Here is a 20,088-nt window from a genome sequence, read left to right as displayed (position 1 = left end):
GGCCAAATTATTTGCTCCAGGCTGTCCAAACCAGCCCTCCAAGATGGGGCTGGCAGATAGAATACGGGATTTGCTACAGACAGATCTCTGAAGCAACAGCTTCCTCTGAAGCAGCAACTATGCACTAGGCAAAGATACATTAAAGCATTAAAAATGGTACTGGATATCTGTGTCAGGCACCTGAGTTGCTTTCATGACTGTTTTTTGCAAGAGTCAGGTGCATAGTGTTCCCTTTTGGCTTAAAATTTCAGTGTACCAAATTCTGGGCAAACAGAATAAAATTTGCTGTCTGCAGGATGTTTTAAAAAAGTTTCCTAAAAGCATAACTGACAACAACCTGAAATGCCTATTTCAAAGTAATCTAGATGCAATAGCAGCAACTCAATGCCCTTCACTGATATTAGGAGTAATTTAATACTCCAACTTGAGCTAAAAGAAATTATCATTTCAGATTAGCACATTTATGGTACAAAGTAATACTTGAATTGACTTTAGCAGCCCTCATTTCTCTCTGTAAAACACTCTTGAATTCTGAGTGTTATTAGTTGGTATAATGGCACAAAGCAAGTGTATTCAACATCTAAGGAAAACCTGTTGGGAAGCTCTTCCCTGAAACCGCTCTCACCTGTGCTGTTTCGGAGCATGCTGTCTGGTGGGGCTTGTCAGAGGCTGCAGGGTGGCTCCAGGGTGGCAGAGCTCTTCCTGGTACCTCCCAGTGCCCTGCCCCTGTGAGACAGCCAGAGCAAGCAAACCCACCACTGCCAGCACTCACCTCAGTATTGAGCAACGATGCCTCTGTTACCAAAACAAGCTGACTTGCCAGCTGACATGACTCTAACTTGAAGAAACACCAGAAGAGAAATCTGAGAGAAACTTAAAACCATATTGCTAACTCTTTTTTTTTTTTTCCTTTTTTTCAGGCTGCTGGACATTGAACAAGAAATGACCAAGTTTGCAGGTTACTATGCAGGAATTGGTTGTGCCGTACTTGTGTTAGGATACCTCCAAGTCAGTATTTTGTTTCCTATTTTATTTCAAAGTTTAAATCACTAAATAATTAAGTTTATAATAATAATGTTCCCTTTAACTGCTTAGTCAGCTGCCCATTTGAGCAGAGCAGATGCTTTCAGTTCTCATTCTGTCGGCTGAAATAGGTTAGCTCTGGCAATCTGAGACCTCCTTGGATTTGTGTATGCCTACCTTTGTACAAGGATATGTTTCACCCAGTGAGATGAAAGTATGCTGCTCCTTTCATGCCGCAAGAAATAATTGCTCAAGTGTGGTTCCCGTGGAATCCACACGCTCTCCCAAAATAATAGCTGAAGGGCATGCAAATTCTCAGTAGGCATCTCAACTGTGTTGAGCCCTTTGTTTCTATTATAGAGGTATTTACAGACTGATACTAGCATAAAACTAGTGCTGGAGAAGAATCACACCCTACAGATTCTGTAGTAATGGTTCAGTCCTTATGACTGAGATGAGCCACAAGCTTGGATGATTCCTGCATAATCTGCCAAAGGGTTCACTGCTTCTGAAGCTTTTTATAATCGCAAAAATCACTTGTCAGTCTCCTTCCTGAAAGGAAGAGAGAGAGAAAACTCTCTATCCCAGAGCTTTGCTGAGGTAGGATGACTGCCATCCCTGTATTACTTACAGCTGTAGATGGAAAAATTTTTGTCCATATGACATTCACATAACAGCACAAGTAATTTACCTTGCATCTCCTCTCAGCCTATCAGAACTGAAACAAATGCTTGATCCAGAGGCTTTATAAAATTGTGGGATGATTTAAAGATCAAAGGCATAAAACAACTATCATGTCTGTGTAGCTAGAATATATTTTACCTGAATAGTAACTTTATCAATAGCCAAATTGTTCTTTCCCATTTTAGCCAAATTACTTTTTCCCGTTTGTTGGGAGTAGAAAGACTTTTTACTGCAATTTATCAGCCACATTATGCTCTTCCCAGATCTGCTTTTGGGTTATGGCTGCAGCTCGTCAGATACAGAAAATCAGGAAAGCTTATTTCAGGAAAGTAATGCGAATGGATATAGGCTGGTTTGACTGTACATCTGTAGGAGAACTGAACACCCGAATTTCTGAGTAAGTAATCTAGAAAAAACATATGCTACAGAGAACATTTTGCACTTCCAAACACAACAGAGTGCCAAGAACTAGGCATTTGACAAACACCTTCTAATATAAAATACAGCTATGTTCCTGGGAGCAGGGACCAGGCTGATTATCTCCCCCATCTTCAAACTGAGTGCCATAAACTGTTAAGCCACAATTATTTCCCTTTTGTGCCTCGTCTGTCAGTAAATGTGTGTGGGGGGTTGTTGGGTTTTGGGGTGAGGTTTTTTGCCAGCTTGTCCTATACTTCCCTTCTCCTGTGCCCAGTCCTTTCAGAGTAATCTATAATTTGGCTGCCACTGCACACTCCCCTGAGGCTGGAGATGTAGGTTTGAATCCTCTCTCTCTTCCCAGAAAGGAAAATTACATTAGGGGCACACTTTACTTTTAAAAGAGAAGAGTGAGCCTTGCTTAATCTTCTGCTAAAGAAGGTACAAGCACCTACCTTTAGAAAGGGGCCCAAGGTAGATGGAGAAGCCTTCTTATCCTGGGTAAACGTTTAGCCCTGAGAAAAGTGGAGTTTAAGGCTTGCTCCTTTTCTTAGTGGTTCCTGTTTACAGGCTGCAGGCAGCTGCGAGGTGAATATGCCGACTCTAGATGGCTCCCTGTTGTCAGTTGTGCCTGCATACTAGTAGTCACATCTGCAGAAGATTTTTCTGTAGTTGAAGGAGATTTTTATTTGCCTTTACCCACTGCCCAGTGGTATCTATGACTTTCTGTGGTGTTCTTTTTATGAAGAATAAATGCTAAGAGTAAGTTTCTATGAAGAATTTCTCTGGCAAAAAATAGGAACTGAACATGTATTTGTCTAATAAATAACACTTAGTTCCCTGTTTTTTCGAACAACATTGTCCTGTGCCTACAAAAAGCTTCCTGACTGGAAAAAACATTCCCCAGAAGAAATATAAACATGTTCTTCAACTCAACACTCTTAAATTTTTCAGTAGAGGACTGTAATATCACTTGATGTATCAATGAGCTAAACAACTTTGCACTTAAACCTCAACACCACTTGCTCCTATTTATTCCAGGAGTTCCCAGTTCTTCTAATCTCGGGGTGAGGTAGTAGCCAGGATTGGCAGAAGTATAATGTCTGGTTTGCTTTCAGACATTCTTTCTGTATTGGTAATGTATAAGAGAGAACAAATGAACTCTGCAGCTGCCTAAGGGTCAAATGATGTTAACTGCTGCACCACTCTCCCCCATATGATAGAGCTGTCTTGTTTTCCCACTGCTTCCACTGATATAGTAGCCCTCCTCAGTTTTCCCACTCTCCCTCTCATTTAGAGAACAAACTACCCAATAGGGTGGCGAGAGGAACCAGGAGGTGGTGGAAGGTGGAACTAGGAGAGAGTTACAGCCCTCCACCCTTTTCCTGCCTCCTCAGCAAGGCGGTACAGTACATTCTCAGTGCCCCATGATAGGAGGAATGCCAGATCAGCTATACTGTTTTTCCATTATCAGCTGCATCCAGCTGGGATGTCTCCACCCCTTCCTTTGAATCAGCTGGGGCACAGTAGTAAGAACCAGCTTGTGAATGAGTCTGCTGGCAGGACAAGTTTCCCAGGGAAAAGATATGGTCTCTGCAGTATTCATGCATAAAAGCCTTCTGCCATTGCAAAGGCACCAGGTTTTCTCACCGTAGCCCAGGGTCTTTGGAAGGGATGATGGTGGAAAGAATAGGGGTGAGGACAGGCCCTCTCCAGGGGAAAGCGACTAACCCAAATGTGGTCAAGACCCACAACACAAACAAAAGATATGCTCACCAATCTTCTGCTGGTTTTGATTTTTTCTAGTGATGTAAACAAAATTAATGAGGCTATTGCTGACCAAGTAGCAATCTTTATCCAGCGCTTAACCACCTTCGTGTGTGGATTCCTACTGGGATTTGTCAGTGGCTGGAAACTGACCTTGGTTATCATTGCAGTCAGCCCTCTGCTTGGGGTTGGAGCAGCTGTCTATGGCTTGGTAAGTGAATTGTGAGAGGTTCGTGTTGAGGTATGATGAGCAGGGAAGGTCATGCCATAAACCTGGGAGGATTGGTGGAAGAGGAGGCTATTCCACCCCTTGAAAGTCAAGAGAAGCGGATTATGGTCGCAGCAGCACTGGGGGTGGGGGAGCGGGGAGGCAGGCTTTGCTCCCACTTTGCTTATTCTAATTCCCGGAATAATATATCCTGCTTCTAAGCCAGGAGTGTAAGCATAAATTCTGTTGGGTCCTGTGGATAGATATTATGGTTGCTGAGATCAAAACCTGGCCTACGTCTTCCCTCTATTACTACACACCTGGTTTGGATGATTACTAGACACGGGGCTTGATTTCTTTATGTAGACTAGGGGCTTTTAGAGATGATCAAGTTTAAGAGCTGTAAAATGGTTGGAAAAAACTGCTCAAACTTACCTCAAGCTGTCCCTGCTCCTGGCAGCTGCTGCGTCCTCTCCCAGTTGCTCCTGTTCTGCTCCTCCACCTGCTCCCTACAAACTCCCTGTCACTGTGAAGAGGAAGGACAGTAAAGAGGGAAGCTGCAGTATCCTTTGCCCTCTCACCTCCTGTCCCACACCCAGCAGGGCTGGGCAGTTCCTGCTCAACCTCTGCACTCTCTCACACTCTGCTGCCATCATTTTGCGGTCAAACCCCTAATGTAACTCTGACTAATTTTTCGTCTTCCTGCTCTCCTTTAGCACCTGGTGCTGGCTGCAAGTAGATGACATGAATAATGACTCAGTGTGAAGTGGGAGAGCAGAATCCTGGCAGGGAATGAAATAAGCCCCAATATGCTTCTTTCCTTCATTTGCAATTTCTTTCTGAGCTCATTCACTTTTATGACCAGCCTGGTTAGCTCAGTTGGTTAGAGTGTGGGGCTAATAATGCCAAGTTCACAGGTTCAATCCCTGCTTACTGCAGGGGGGTTGGGCTAGATGATCTCTCAAGGTCCCTTCCAACCCAAAGCATTCTATGTTTCTAATTTTCCCCCTTTCCATTCTTACTTCTCTGGCACACCTCTTTCCTTTCATATACCCACTGTTAAGTGTTCCCTCCTTACTAGCCTTTCCAGCCCAAGTGTTTGTTTTTTACCATAAAGAAATCAGACCCAAGGTCAAGCTAGCCTGACTTCCTGTCTCCAAAAGTGGCTAATAGATGCCTGGGGTAGGGTATTTGAAGAGAGAAAGCAAATAATGACACTCCACAATTTTTAGTGATATGTCATTCCCAAGCCAATGTGGTATCCTTGTGTAGAATTGTACATGACTACATTTTCTTCCATTAATTTCAGCATTTTTTTGAGCCTAAGTAAGCTTTTGGCATCCAGTGTGCTCTGGGCTGCTGTGTAGGGACCTGTTTGTTGTCAGCCCAAGAAGCAAAGCGCAGTGGTGGGCAACATCTGTTTCCATCCTCCCCCATCAGTACCATTACCTCTTCTTCCTGAAGCAGGGCTCTGTCACAGTGGCTAAAGGGCTGCTCTTGCTGCTTAAGCTCCCCCTTCCTCCCACGATGCACAGGCCCTCAGTCTGCAGTCTGCCTAAGCCCAGTTAGCAGCAGAGAGAGAGGGAGGGAGGGAGAGAAGCAGGTGTTGTCAGCTGCTCTTTCTAGCTACCTGGAGCAGAGCTGTTGGCCAAGGGGATAACTGTTCTGCAAAACATATGCTACGGAGTTATATGCCCTAATACTAGAAGACAGAAATCTTCGAGTGTGCAGCACGCCTAATGAAAGCCTGCTTGGAGTGGAGGAGGTGGCCTCAGGCAGAGCAGACAGCACAGTGTGACAGCCAGCACTGCTTACCACTGTCCTTGTCTGCACCTACAGTTCAGGTGTAACCAGCACTTTCTTATGCTTTTGTAGGCTGTGGCAAAACTAACAGGCCGAGAATTAAAGGCTTATGCAAAAGCTGGAGCTGTGGCTGATGAAGTGCTCTCATCCATCAGAACAGTGGCTGCTTTTGGTGGGGAGAAGAAAGAAGTTGAAAGGTTGGTTTGGACAAATTGTAAGGTCTCTTAGAAAGAAATTTCCTGTAGGAACATAACGCTGTAATGCACTTTGGAGTCATGGCAATTAGTCTCTAAATTCTACAATAATGACTGTTTGCTAGCTTTGAGAATTATATGCATGTTATGTTACAGAAATTTATGTTTAAAATAATATTACATATGCAAAACCAGTTTCATAATTCAGTCAATCAATGAAACAAAACATCAGCAATACTATCTTCAAGTCATTCCCACTTGTAGGAACATACTGTCAAATTTTCCCCTAAACGTTGTCTGATATACCACTTTTGCAGCACATCTGAAAACTTTGGGTACTTTCAAGCTAAGTAAGAGAACTAGTTCCAGCAAGACATAATGATTTGATGATGTTAAGCTGCAAATTTCTCTTAAATTCATTTAAAACATAACATGGCTGTAGGACATGCTCTGAAGTGTTGACCAAATTCTCAAATCCTGTGTCACTCTGCTAAAACCCCAAACCCTGTGGCAAAGTATCTGCAGTGAGTGTGGCTTTTCTTGTGCTTATTACACTAGAACATACAAGGATTTCATGACCTGGGAGCATTGCTGGTTTCAGCAGTGGTCTCTCACTTCAGAGAGAGAGGTGTCAACCATATGTGGACTCTCTGTTAACTGTAGCACAACCAGTCATTGAGGACTCCCCATTTTGTTGGTCTTTGCTCCTTTTGAATTTTCTATCAAATTCATTCCATCCCCTTTTATTTTTCTTTCTTTCTACAGATATGATAAGAATCTGGTGTTTGCTCAGCACTGGGGAATTCGAAAAGGAATAATAATGGGATTATTCACTGGTTACATGTGGCTTATAATTTTCCTGTGTTATGCCTTAGCCTTTTGGTATGGGTCTAAACTTGTCCTTGAAGAAGAAGAGTATTCACCTGGTACTCTTCTGCAGGTACACATTTTAGCTTGATGCAACTTTTCTGGACTGTTTCTTGAAACATTAATTCTGGAACACACATTTGTAGTGTTCCGGTATCTGGAGGCTCAGTGGTAACAAACACTATGTATGTCTTTTGAAGATCATTACTCAGTATATGTATGAAAGTATATGACACAATTGAATAAGATTAAAAAAAAAAATCATGTTTATTTTAAAGCTTTGAAATGCTGCCTACTGCGATCAGAATAATGCTTTCGTTTGAGAGCCTGCTACACAATTGGCAGTGGCCTGAAACTAGCTTTCCCATTTTGTGGGTCAGCATGTGGCTTCTGGGATATTTGCTTCTCTGAAGAACTTACTTGGTGATGAAAAAAACTCATTGTGGTAAAGAGAAACCTGACCAAAGAAGGTTTTATCAATTCTAACCTCTCTCTCATGAACAGTTTCTGTTCTTTGAATCACCATTTTTTGTTGCTAATTGCCCACCCAGCTCTGTAGATGACAAAGAACATGTAAACGTATATGCTGATAAACACACACATGGCCGTGGCTCCTGCAGTGTGTATAAAAAACATACTAACCTGCACGGCACTCATGCATCCATTTCTGCACAGTAGATGCTTTAGACACTGATGACCTAAATGCAACAAAACCAGCATCTATGGATATTTTGGTTATTTGCTTTAAGCCAGGACTGCCCAAATGGCAGGCTCCCGTCCAGACCCAGAGTAAATTTTTCCTGAACCTTGGTAAGTCCTGGGTGTTGTGGTGAGACATCTATTTCTGATCCTTCTCTGCCTGTTGCACACCATGAAAGCTCCCAACCACCAGCAGCATGCAGTGCAAAACTTCCTGTTAAATGGAGCTTCTAAATTACTCTCAGAACATAGTAAAATTGAGTCATTCTGTTTGAGGATGTCCCTCACAGGAAATCATTTGCAACTGCTCTTGACACCAGTAGCTGATATAAGGTAGTGCTGTGAAAAACAAAGTGAGCAATTTCCTTGCCTTGCATGTGATAACTATAGTTCAGTGCTTCCAAATGACAAATGACAAACAGCGGGGAGCTACCCTGTAGCTGAAAAATTGTAGTTGTCAATAGAGAGACTCTTCCTTATGCTCCCCTTCCTCTCTTAGTTTCCAGTCGTCTTTCTTGCACTTCATGTTTTCTACCATACACTCCTAGGCTGGCAGGGGGTGGGGAGGGGAGGAGTATTTGTAGATACAAAACATTTAAATATGCTTTTCCTGGTCTCTGAACAACTGTTGTGCACCAGCCATACTGCACTGAGATACACTAAGCATTGCCTTCCCTTCTTCTTCTATCAAATGTACAGAACCTGCTCCCTCATGTTCATGATGGATTCTGACATGCATATAACCTTCTTGCTTTGGGACTCATTCACATAAGAAAATTAGTTTGTAGTAAAGCTGAGTATGAACTTACGATCTATACATCACAGTGTAGATGTTTGCAGTGCACAGTATGTGTACAGTAGATTCTTGCACTCTAGCCATGGAGTTATTCTCAGTAAACTTCACTATGGTCAAGGGAGAACTGAGTCCTGTCTACTTTTATTTCTTTTCCAACAGCAGTGTTTCCTTATATACCTTGCCCATTTATCCTGACTACTGTTTGTATTGTATTCAGAAGGCTAGCTGAGTCCTTGGTTCCTTCTTAGCAGAATTCTCAGGGATTGCCAAACTACAACAAACGTTTACATACCAGTTCTCCTGATGCTCAGGGTGAATGTTCAAGCTATCAGCCACAATAAAGCAAAAAATGGACCAAAAGCCTACACCAAAGACATTATCCAAACCTTTATAATCTGCTCTGCCAAACCATCTCTGTAACTGAAAAACTAAGGAGGAATAAAGAAGAGTAAATTCTAGGAAAAAAATGTTCATTCTGACAAGGACACCCTGCTATATTAGCACTGAGAAGAGTAAGCTATACTTATAATACTATGCAGCTCATGCCGTGTAGAAACAGATGATTAATGCATTTGCATGTGTGTGGTACATAAGTGGCACCTCCGTAAATTTACCTCAGTAAATATCTGGGTGCCCATGTTTTTAGGCCAGGGCAAATGTGAGCTAAGTTGATTTACTTCAGCCTGGAAGCAAAGTTGTGAAAGACAGTGAAAATCCCTTCTAAGATACATTTGTTTGCTTTCTTGTGCTCGTATAGTGAATTACCACAGCTCAGCTGATGCACAAGAAGTCATTAAGCCGCTGTAGTTTGATTTGCCTGTCTAAGCTCAAAACTGTAACAAAAATGCAACGTCATAGTTTGTTAATTTCTTTTTCCACTTCTTCAGGTTTTCTTCGGTGTTTTAGTAGGAGCTTTAAATCTTGGTCAGGCATCTCCCTGTCTGGAAGCCTTTGCCACTGGCCGTGGGGCTGCAGCAAACATTTTTGAGACAATAGATAAAGTAAGTAATGAATTGCTAAGCTGTGTCACTTTGTAGTGGAAAAATAATTAAATAAGCCCCAAGCGGTAGTAGTTTTATCTTCTGTGTAAATGAGGAAAAATGAGTGCAATTAAAGAAAAATTGACTGTGCAGTAGAAAGGTCTAGCAGCATGCACTCGGTCTCAGAGAGGGTGTTGAACAGATTTCTTAAGTGACCTGTTTCTGAATAATGAAGTTTTACTTCAGCTACTGCTGTTTCTTACCCCCATTTTCCCCTACATGTAATTACTGATCAGCGCTGGCCCACGGAAGGTGTACAGGCAGGCAGAAATAGTCATCTTGCAGCCAAACTTGCAGCAAGCATCTAGCTCCCAGCCTCCAGCTGGCATCACAAGGTGTGGCTCTGTTGGCATTAGTGGCAAAGGTGGCCTCTGTCACCTGTCCCAGAGCTACCCTGAGTTAAAATGAGACCAAATGAGCACAGACACTGGTCATGCAGCCATCATAAATGTTAATCACAATATTATCCAGACAGATAGATGTTTGAAATAAGGTTTTATGAGAAAGTTTGAGAGCCACTGGCATTTTTTGATGAGGATTCCTATCTATATTTGTATAAATTTAGTGGTTGGTAAAATACTGCTGAATTATTAGCAGTAAGTAGTATCTCTGGTCATTGACAAACTTTATTGTGCTAAAAGCTGTGTAAACACATTAAAATGCTGCTTGTCTTTTAGAGAGCACATAAGGGTATATGAAGAAGGCTAGAGAAGCTGTGGTAATGCTAATGGACTTTTTAGTAACCCTTCAATGTTCTATAATAACAGTAACACATATGCCTTATCAATGCCCTTCATAAGCTAAAGCTCTAAGATAAATTGAAAAAGATTAATAAGGAAAGTGATTTTTAGAGAAAAATTTAAAAAGCACAGAAGAATTAATCACAAAATTCAAGATAAGGCTGAGTCAGATAACCTTAGGGTAAAAAAAGCAAACTAAAGTGAGATTTCATCTGTCTAGAGAAAGGGTGACAAAATTAGATCCATCTGCTTGCTGCATTTGTAGATTTGTGATTAGACAGTAAAAGCACAGCTCTGCCCTGATACAGACTTTTTTTCTGGCACTAAGCTTATAGCCATGCTGAGGTTCCCATTTGCAGGATCAGTGAAACTTTTCTTCATAGCTTAGTATCTGAATTTAAGTAGGATATATCCCTAAAGAGGAACCAATCTTTTAGCTGTTCTTAACATCTTAGAACATACACATTTCTCATATTAAAATTCCCTTCAATCTGTTAGGCTACATAAAAACTCATGCACATTTCAATTATCAAATATTGGTGTTGATATAGTTTTAATTCATTCTCCGTATTCCATGCTTCAAAAATCTATCCTTAGAAAATTTGATTTCTTTGGGATTCCTCAAATTTCTCTTAGTTCTCTGCTCATGTCTAGCAGTCCACAAAACTCAAGACCTGACCAAAAGTATATGAAACCCAACGCACTCCATGGGAAAACTACAAAGCAGGATTCCAGCTCTTAGGACTGGGTGTGCAAGGATGGATGTTTTAAATGCAAAGTGGTGAAGTGTGCAGATTTTCAACAATGAGTTGTTGTTCAGCACTGTAGGAGAATGTTTATAAGGATGAAGTAGTGCCATTTTATTCCTGAGGAGCTGGCTAAATTAACTTAGTCAAAATGCCTCACTGAGTCAGCTATTCTGTTCCAGCAAAAACTAGCTGAGTAAATGAGAAGAGGGTTCATTCATCTTGCCTGTACTACTCACCAGTGACAAGTCCCCCATCACTGTGGCCTTCAATTTCATGTCCCTTGCCTGCTAACGCTGGCCTGCTGCTGGCTCAGTGCAGCCAAATGCTGTTCAAACAGAAGTGCCGTGGCTTTATATGGTATTGGGTATATTTATCTACTGCAGCAGTGTTGGCTGTTTAACAGCAAATAAATAACACAATAAATTCTGTCCTAGAAACCTGCCATTGACTGCATGTCAGAAGATGGCTACAAGCTGGATAAAGTACAAGGTGAAATTGAATTTCATAATGTAACGTTCCATTATCCCTCCAGACCAGACATAAAGGTAATTATTCATCATCCATCCTGTGAACACAATTACTGTAAACAATCAAAATATCCCGGTTCTGCCAGCAATTTCTAGATTTTCATCAGAGTTTGTTTTCTAGAAGCCCAGACCCTCTATTTAAAAGTAGACGAAATAATTCTTCTATTAAAGGGTTCTTCTAATTACCATTCTGCTTATTTTACCATTCTAACATATCCATTGCCATATGTATTCCTTGCTGCTGAACATAAATTTGTAGTAATTTCAGACAAATTCACCTGCATAGAGCATCTCTTACAATCAGTTATGCACTTGTATCAACGTGTGCTAGGATAGGACACAAGGTAATAATCTGAACAGTGCAAGGAGATCTTATAAAACTCTTCTGTTACCCTGGGGATGCGCCATGTGACCCATTAACACACTAGGAAAAGGTACAGGCGCATTGGCTGTATACCCCATTATTTCTCTACTACTGTGTTTGAATTGACAAATTCTCCTTGGAAAAGCAAATTATTGGGGAAGCAAATGAGTGTTATTGCTTCTAAAGACAGAGGCATATGAAGTATCAGATTTCTCTACATAATTTCACTGTTAAATTCTTAATATTTATGCTTTCACAGGCATTCATAGTACATGTACAGTGTTCTTTGAAGGGGATTTATTGCCTCCAATTGTATTAACTTGACCAGTTCTTAATGATGAACAACAGGAACAAAGATCAAAATCCATCTGCCTGTCATGGAAAACAGTTCTCTGCATTTATAAACTCTTCAAACAATGTAAAAATATTTGGCTTTCTTTTTCCTCTTTCTTCATAATATTTTTCTGAATTTTGTAAAATTGCTTTGAAGATTTTAAGATACAGAATATACCCACTTCGTTGTATGACTGTGAGAGAATTAGAACAGATAGATTCTGTTTCTTTTTTTTTTCCTCTCCAGATTTTGGATAACCTTAATATAGTTATTAAAGCAGGGGAGACAACAGCTTTTGTTGGAGCTAGTGGAGCTGGAAAAAGTACAACAATACAGCTCATCCAGCGTTTCTATGACCCCACTGATGGCATGGTGAGTGTACCAGTCTAGAATGTGTTTCTCTAGCCTTAGGGACTTGAAAGAATGACATGGTTTCTTCTCCAAGGTGGGAAGGAAGACTCCTAACTTTATTTTCTTTTTTTTTTTTTAAATGAGCGAAATATCCTCTTGTGCATTTTAGGGGAATGCTGAACAGTCTTATCAAAAATAATTATGTGAAAAACTGTGAGGAGAAAATAAAAATTCAGTGCTAAATCTGAGCAAAAACTATACCTATAGATACGATAATTCAGGAGTGACAAATCATTTTCCATTCTGGAAAACACAGTATTGGACATTTAATCATCATCCCATAATATTGCTTTAGTATATGCAATTACCATTTAGTAATGGATTGGCTAAGAATATGAATTACATCTATTAACAGTCTCATTCCATTTATGCGTTCCTAGTTGGCACAAAATCACATACATGTTGACCTGTATTTGAATGTATAAAAGACAAAGAACCAATTTATTGTAAACATATAAACATAATTTTGATGATTACTTTCCAGCTGGTTTTATTTCTGAGGCCAAGCAAAAAGAGGTATTGGCAAATGAAATCAAAGCACAACTCCTAGGCCCAAGAACTAGCATATACTACTGCCACTGCACTGCATTCTTTTATGTATGAAAGCTGTTTTTTACACTGGTCATGGAAACACAGCATCACAGGCCCTTTGTTTCCATTGTGTCTTTGTCTCTGAACTGAAGGGGATAGTGTCCCTGACTTTTTTCCTTTTTTTTGTCCATGTTTTAATTGGCTTCTGTAGATTACCCTGGATGGCCATGACATTCGTTCCCTTAATATCCAGTGGCTACGCTCACAGATTGGTATTGTTGAACAAGAGCCAGTGCTGTTTGCCACCACGATTGCAGAGAACATTCGCTATGGTCGGGATGAGGCTACCATGGAAGACATAATCAAAGCAGCCAAACAGGCCAATGCTTACAATTTCATCATGGACTTGCCGCAGGTATGCTGTGCCTTGTAAAGTGTTTGGCAGAGTTTGACAGAAAAATAAAGAATCCTTTTGTCTCTCCCCCCATGGAGCCATGTGTACTCAGATGGAAGGGCAGAAGATTAATATAGATAGTAGGCAGCAACCTTTCCTTTGACTAGAGTTAATTAGGTCTAACTATGTGTATGTCACCAAGTTAAAAAAAAAAATCACAAAAGGAGAAGGATTAGTTCCTCAGGAATCATATGCACAACATTCACTATCATGGTAATAATCATAGCATGTTTTTAAAATACGTATTTTGCATGCTATGGAGATCTGTTTCTGCTCAGGCCAAAAGCAATTTAGAGCGCAGACTCTAACTAGCCAGCATATGTTTTTCAGCAGTCTGTACTGATCCTCACAACCTCATCTCCTTGTACAAACTGTGTAAGTTAGCTGGAGGTTCCCTCTTCCCCAGTTTCTTCCCTTGTGATGACAGGGCTTTGATCAGTGCTATGGTATCCTCCTTACAAAGCCCGTATTTGATAGTACTTGGCTTTTTAGTTTTCTAGAATGTTATTTTGCCAAGTAGCTTCTCAAAGGGACATGTTACAACAGTGAACCTGATTGCCAGGATTCAAGTGCCATTAACTAATATGAGTACATATTTTTATCCTCCATCTATGCATTTCCAGGCTTCCAGGAAACTATTCATAGAAAGACTGTGTAAAGGCCCCTGTTTATTTCCTGGAAATGGAGGAATAAACAAGATTTGGCTCTATGTCAACATAATTACCCTGGCTCTTGAGATGCTAGCCTTTATGTGTTTATTTAATTCTCTACTTGAACCTGATGTTACCAGACTATGATGTCCATGAATCACAGACAAAGTGTTCATGAGTCACAGGCCATCAGCAGCCAAGTACAGCTCTGTGGAAAGTTTGCTGGTCAGTCATCTGATGGAGACAGGGCAGGTGTTTTCTCTCCATTTCAGCTTTTGCTGATATAACAATTTTGAGCCAAACCAGAACATTTCACCTTTTTATCAGTACATACTTTTGGCTTGGGGTTGGAACCCCAGTTCAGGCAAAATGATGTTGTTCATTATGAAGGAAGTTATTTCATCGGCTCTCCTTTGAACCTGATGCACTAACAATGTTTTTTTGTCTTTCAAAGACAGTAATTTTTTAGGTCTACTCCCAGGACAAATCTGAGAGACATTTTAGCAACGTCTTCACCAGTAGCTTAACAGACCCTTTTGTTATCTGTTTCATTTTCATTTCTTTCCTTCACACAGCAATTTGACACTCATGTTGGAGAGGGTGGAAGTCAGATGAGTGGAGGTCAAAAACAGAGGATAGCTATTGCTCGAGCTCTTGTGCGAAACCCGAAAATCCTGCTACTGGATATGGCTACATCAGCACTTGATAATGAAAGTGAAGCTACTGTCCAAGAAGCACTTCATAAGGTTTGCTATAGCATAGCATAAATCAAACTTAAAAGGGCAGAAATTATTTTTAATGCACTCTGCAGTGGGTGCTGCTGAATTGCAACAAAGCAATGAGAAGCTTTTCTTAATAGCCATTTCATATGCACAAGTAGAACCTGAGTATTATTGACAGAAGATATTTTTTTCTTACATTGGGTCATTAACAGAAACCTGTAGCTCCCTTTGCTCAGAAACAGATGCTTATCTATGGGCTATAGATGGACTTCAAGTCAAAGTCAGCTGAAACCATTAGAAAGACTCCTATTGATCTGGCGAACCTTTAGATTACATAGTGCTGGTTCCAAGCATTTCTGTTTGCTGTCCTGGGAATGGGTCTGTTGTTGTTCCCTGTCAGGCTCGCCTTGGCTGCACAGCAGTCTCAATAGCTCACCGCTTGTCAGCCATCAAAGCTGCTGATGTCATCGTTGGGTTTGAGCATGGAAGGGCTGTGGAGAGAGGAACTCACGAGGAACTCTTGAAGAGGAAAGGTGTTTATTTCATGTTGGTGACCTTGCAAAGCAGAGGAGACACAGCACGTAACAGAGAAGCAATGGAAAGTAAGCTTTTTGTTTTCTTTCATAAGATGATGTACAATTCCACAAAATGCAGAGATTTTTTTTTTTTTTTTAATGAGGGCTAGTTGCTTCTTTTTTTATTCCGCCTTTATGGCTGAATTTTAGCATTCATAGAAGTAATACATTAATAGCCCTGGCCAAAGTGTGTTTACTGCATATGCACTGAATGGCCTTCCTAATATAGATCTGCCCTGAAACATTAATCCTGACCTGCAATCCCCATCATTTTATAGCTCCATTTAGTGCTGACAGGCTGGTTCTGCTGCATTTGAAATGCAAACAAATTACAGAATATGCTGAAACCACCCTATTTGTTTTACTAGAGGCAGATTTGAATCAAGGCTTCTGGAAATGGAGGTCTAATAGAATGATCTGTTTTATTTTGGTGAAGCATCATACCTTGGATATGATTATCTTAAAAGAAGAGAGCAATTACAGTGCTAAAATAGGGAAACAGCCTTTAGCAGTCATATCCCAAGTGAGATGGTCGTTGGGTTAATATTCAGTTAAATTCATCATGTCAAATACAAATATAAAACTTGTGATACCTGTAGGTTGAGTAGCAAGGTTGTATTACATTCCTTGCCTTTTACAAAGTATTCCAGTTATGACTTGGAGACACTGCACTTTTTTGCAGAGCCACAGTGGACTTAGGTTGTATTTAATTTTAGCACAAACTGAAGAGCTCTATATACTGTTTTACAGCAGCAGAAAATAACCTGGTTGAGCCAAGTCTTGAGAAAGTCCAGTCATTCAGCAGAGGAAGCTATCGGGCCAGTTTGCAGTGAGTCTTAAAAATAATTTTAAATCTTAATATGTTTCCAGATCTCCCTACTTCCTCCCACTATTCCAAAATCGCAATAGTGCTAATGAATCACTTCTCTGTGTGTTGCGTAAAAGAGGGTGAAAGGGTTGCAAGCATTTTACTAAGACAGAGTTCACTTGGAAAGAAATAGCTTGGGTAATACATTACTGATTGAAGGTCCATGGATAAATAGCAAGACTCTTAATTTTACTCCCTTTTCTATCCATAGTACCTTCTCTCTAATTCTGGTCTACTGTGTTGATGTTCTATTTTTAATATTACTACCATATGGCTGTATATTTGTATTAACTAATGCACTTTCAGTCCAGTCACTTGAAAAATGACTTGCTGTGCAATTACTTGAGAAATAAATGCAATGTACAAAGACATTTTTATTATGGCTTCCACTTGATGAAAGTTAAAGCATTTTACAAGCCAGACTGTCTTGTAGCTAGACACTTAGTATGTCTTTCAGGCAAGCCCATGTCAGACATACGCAAGTGAATACTCATCTCCTGCATTACAGGGTTATGTTTTGTCAGGGATAGAGGTGGGTTGTTTCAGAATCCCGTTTTGCTGGACTGAATTACTTGATAGTGATAACGGTGAATTGACTTGGTGTCTTAACAGCTTGTGCAAATATAGTAGGATACACCACAATTTTGCTTAACAAATACACAATGGAGAGTACATATAAGACAATGTCTGAGTGGTGGGGGTGGAGTGTGATTTTGAAAAGTGTTTGTCCCTGTTGTGGGATATTTTCTTCTCAACAAGTTGAGAGAACATAGAAAAAAGAAAGAAAAAGTCCATGGGATTCCTATGATTTGCTTCAGTGAATGCTGATTTAGTTGATATGAAAACTGCACCTACTTTGCAAGCAAGAATTGTGTTACTGAGCTGTGAAGAACAGACCATTTCTGTCCTCTTTACAGAGCTTCACTTCGACAGCGCTCCAGATCTCAGCTCTCTAATGTGGTCCCTGACCCACCATTATCCATTGCAAGAGATCATGCAGAGTCTACGTATCTTATGCCTTCTTATGGAGAAGATGATGGACAAGCGAAAAAGGTCAGGTCCAATAGTTTGTTATTAAATTTTCAACCAAACAGGTTATGTTACTTGGTAACAATAACTGGTAGATATGCGCCTCTGTTATAGGAGTTGTTGGCAGATATGTCATCTTGGACTGATCCTTTTCTCTACTTAAACAAACCCACAGCTTCAGTTCTTATCCTCTGTGTAAACCCTAGGCTGCATTTTGATGGCTGTTATGCTTATTGGTCCATATAAAATTTCTAGCAGAGCATGACCTGTTGGCAAATTGATGTATATTGTAGATTTAAGTTGAAAAAGACATATTCATAAAAGCTGAATTAACTGACAAAAAGAAAAATGCTCAGTCTGTGAAATGTAATAACCACTCAGTGATACAAATGACACTGCTTCTTGTTCAATAAAGAGTAAATTCACTTTTGTCTCAAAATCATCTGGAGACTTGAGTAAAGAGAGACCCTCACTGCAACCTAACACAGAGTCCTTTCACTGACTGTGTCTTTGTGCAATCAACTAGCATAGAAAATAAAGACAGCATACCTTAAAATTATGCAGAATATGTAGGAATATACACAGTGGGTTTCCAAAGTGCTTATGAAGCTCCCTGCACCAATTTGCATGGTTATGATTGTTCAGTGCAGACAGCAGCGGTTAGAAGTCACTGTTCTTGCTATTGCTAAGCCTATTCTGTGGATAAATAGAGGGCTTTAGTGCTGTCACTCTGGCACTAGCTCAGAAGGAAGAGAAAATACAAGATGCTTCCAGCCATTCATCCTTGCCCATTTCCAGCAGATAGGTCTTTACAGTGTCTGTTTTGTCTGGGCATTTCCAGCCATATGAACTGAGGGAGATGAGCTGGGCTCAGCACACTGAGTGTTACAAAAATTCTGCACAAATCAAACTGCAGGGTAAGTCATAATTTGATGTTGAATATTCTGCTCTTACTGGGAATAATTATGGGAATTCAGCATATTGTCTGAGAGTATTTCACAGAAGGGAGGCATAATTAGCATGTATAAAGCCTGAATCCAGCTATCACTCTGAGATCTCTCTCGTTTTAATTATATAGCATACCTGTTAATTTGCTGCAGAGTCTGATCAGTGTGTTCACCCGCAATGCTTTAAAATAATATTTAAGAAGATTCCACGAGTGACACAAAAAGCCACTTGTGAGGAAGAAGTTTAAATTTTGGCACCGGGTATTGCATCACACCTCATCTGGAGGCAGCAAAAAGGGAACAGCCTGAGTTTCAGTGGCAGAAAATCTTAAACTGGTTGTAATTATCCTCTTAAGTTGCAATCAGCAGAGCTGCACAAGGCATGAATCTCTCTCTTTGTCTCCAGGGACAGTAAAGGTAGTTATTAATGTAACCCTCTTGTGACTCCCTAGCCCTACAAATGAGCTCCAGGCAGCAGCCAAGACCGATCACTGCCCCTTCCAGTACAAAGACAGAGCAGCTGTTTGGGCACTAGCTGGCCGTTTAACAGATTATGCTGACTATTTTATCTCACTGTCAAAGGGAGAACATCACTGGGGGAATGCATTTGCTTCGTAAATCCAACCCGGGTTTTTTTTTTAGGAATCTGTTGTTGCAGAGGAAGATGCCAAGCCTGTACCATTTACCAGAATTTTGAAATACAATGTCTCTGAATGGCCATACATGGTGCTTGGATCTCTGGCAGCAGCTGTGAATGGAGCAGTCAGTCCACTCTATGCTTTGTTATTCAGTCAAATTCTTGGGGTATGTTATGCTAACATTTTAAAGTGTACTTTAGCTCTGAAGCAGAGGGGAATGAAGGTATGATGAAGAACTTGACATGTTTTGGGCAAATCTTCAGATCTCATCAAGTAAATGGGGTTAGCCTTCTTGCCTATAAACAATTATTCAGTAGAGATATTTATATCACTGTCATCACAGTATCATTTGAGCTCTTTGAAGGGGTAGGCTCATTAGCATTTGTCATTTATCCTTCATTATCTCTGTTATGCACTTTCCAGGAATTGTTGGGAGGGGGTTTCTATACTTGTATATCGTTTATTTTAGATGAGACAAGATGTACCTCACGTGCAGGTACAGTGGCGACAGAGACATGCAGAGGTCCTTCCCTGCAGAATTTTATTCTACAGACTTGGCCAAACCTTTGAGAAAACTTTGGATCAGATCCAAAAAATACTTCACTTTTTTGTTCATATATTTCAGGCAGCTCTTTGCTGCCTGCTCCCTGCAGAAGAAGGTAGATAATTGTACAGGGTTCATAGCTGCCAGCAAAAAGTAGACTTGCATCAACAAGTTTGGAAGACAAGCAGGAAATAGAAATATGCTTTAAAGCTTGGCATTCACTAAAGGATGCATTACCACCAAAATCCACAGCCTTGCTTGAAACTTTTCATGAGTTCAACCATGACTGTTTTTTCCTTCAAAAACTTGCCATAATAGAAAGAGGATGCTTCCTCTTCTGTAAAACAGCTTTTTGGGGAAACATTTGCCAAGCTAGTGGGAAACTGGAGGGCTGCCTGAAGAAATTCAGCACTGCTCCAACTAATGCCTAGGAAAGTGTCCTAAATTTTCAAGAATTAGGATGATAGAGAAAACCTCTCTGTTGATGCTGTTTCTTATTGGGTAAAG

The 20,088-nt window shown here is 40.5% G+C and overlaps 1 protein-coding gene across 2 annotated transcripts in view; it reads left to right on the top strand.

Annotated features, from left to right (window-relative positions):
* ABCB11 (ATP binding cassette subfamily B member 11) overlaps positions 1-20,088 on the top strand; it is a 44,650-nt gene that overhangs the window by 9,646 nt on the left and 14,916 nt on the right. Inside the window, exons 6-19 of one of the 2 annotated variants that reach the window (XM_075711646.1) lie at positions 921-1,008; positions 1,971-2,104; positions 3,931-4,102; positions 5,975-6,099; positions 6,862-7,036; positions 9,346-9,459; positions 11,422-11,532; positions 12,459-12,584; positions 13,366-13,569; positions 14,834-15,004; positions 15,381-15,582; positions 16,306-16,384; positions 17,341-17,476; positions 19,042-19,203. In XM_075711646.1, the coding sequence (XP_075567761.1) occupies positions 921-1,008; positions 1,971-2,104; positions 3,931-4,102; positions 5,975-6,099; positions 6,862-7,036; positions 9,346-9,459; positions 11,422-11,532; positions 12,459-12,584; positions 13,366-13,569; positions 14,834-15,004; positions 15,381-15,582; positions 16,306-16,384; positions 17,341-17,476; positions 19,042-19,203 (1,999 nt within the window). The remainder of the gene's footprint in view (positions 1-920; positions 1,009-1,970; positions 2,105-3,930; positions 4,103-5,974; positions 6,100-6,861; positions 7,037-9,345; positions 9,460-11,421; positions 11,533-12,458; positions 12,585-13,365; positions 13,570-14,833; positions 15,005-15,380; positions 15,583-16,305; positions 16,385-17,340; positions 17,477-19,041; positions 19,204-20,088) is intronic. The other variant, XM_009478881.2, reaches the window with a different exon arrangement.

This window comes from Pelecanus crispus, chromosome 5 (genome assembly GCF_030463565.1).
Source record: "Pelecanus crispus isolate bPelCri1 chromosome 5, bPelCri1.pri, whole genome shotgun sequence".
NCBI lineage: Eukaryota > Metazoa > Chordata > Aves > Pelecaniformes > Pelecanidae > Pelecanus > Pelecanus crispus.
Note: the sequence above shows the minus strand (reverse complement) of the source record. Positions and strands in the feature narration are given on the sequence as shown.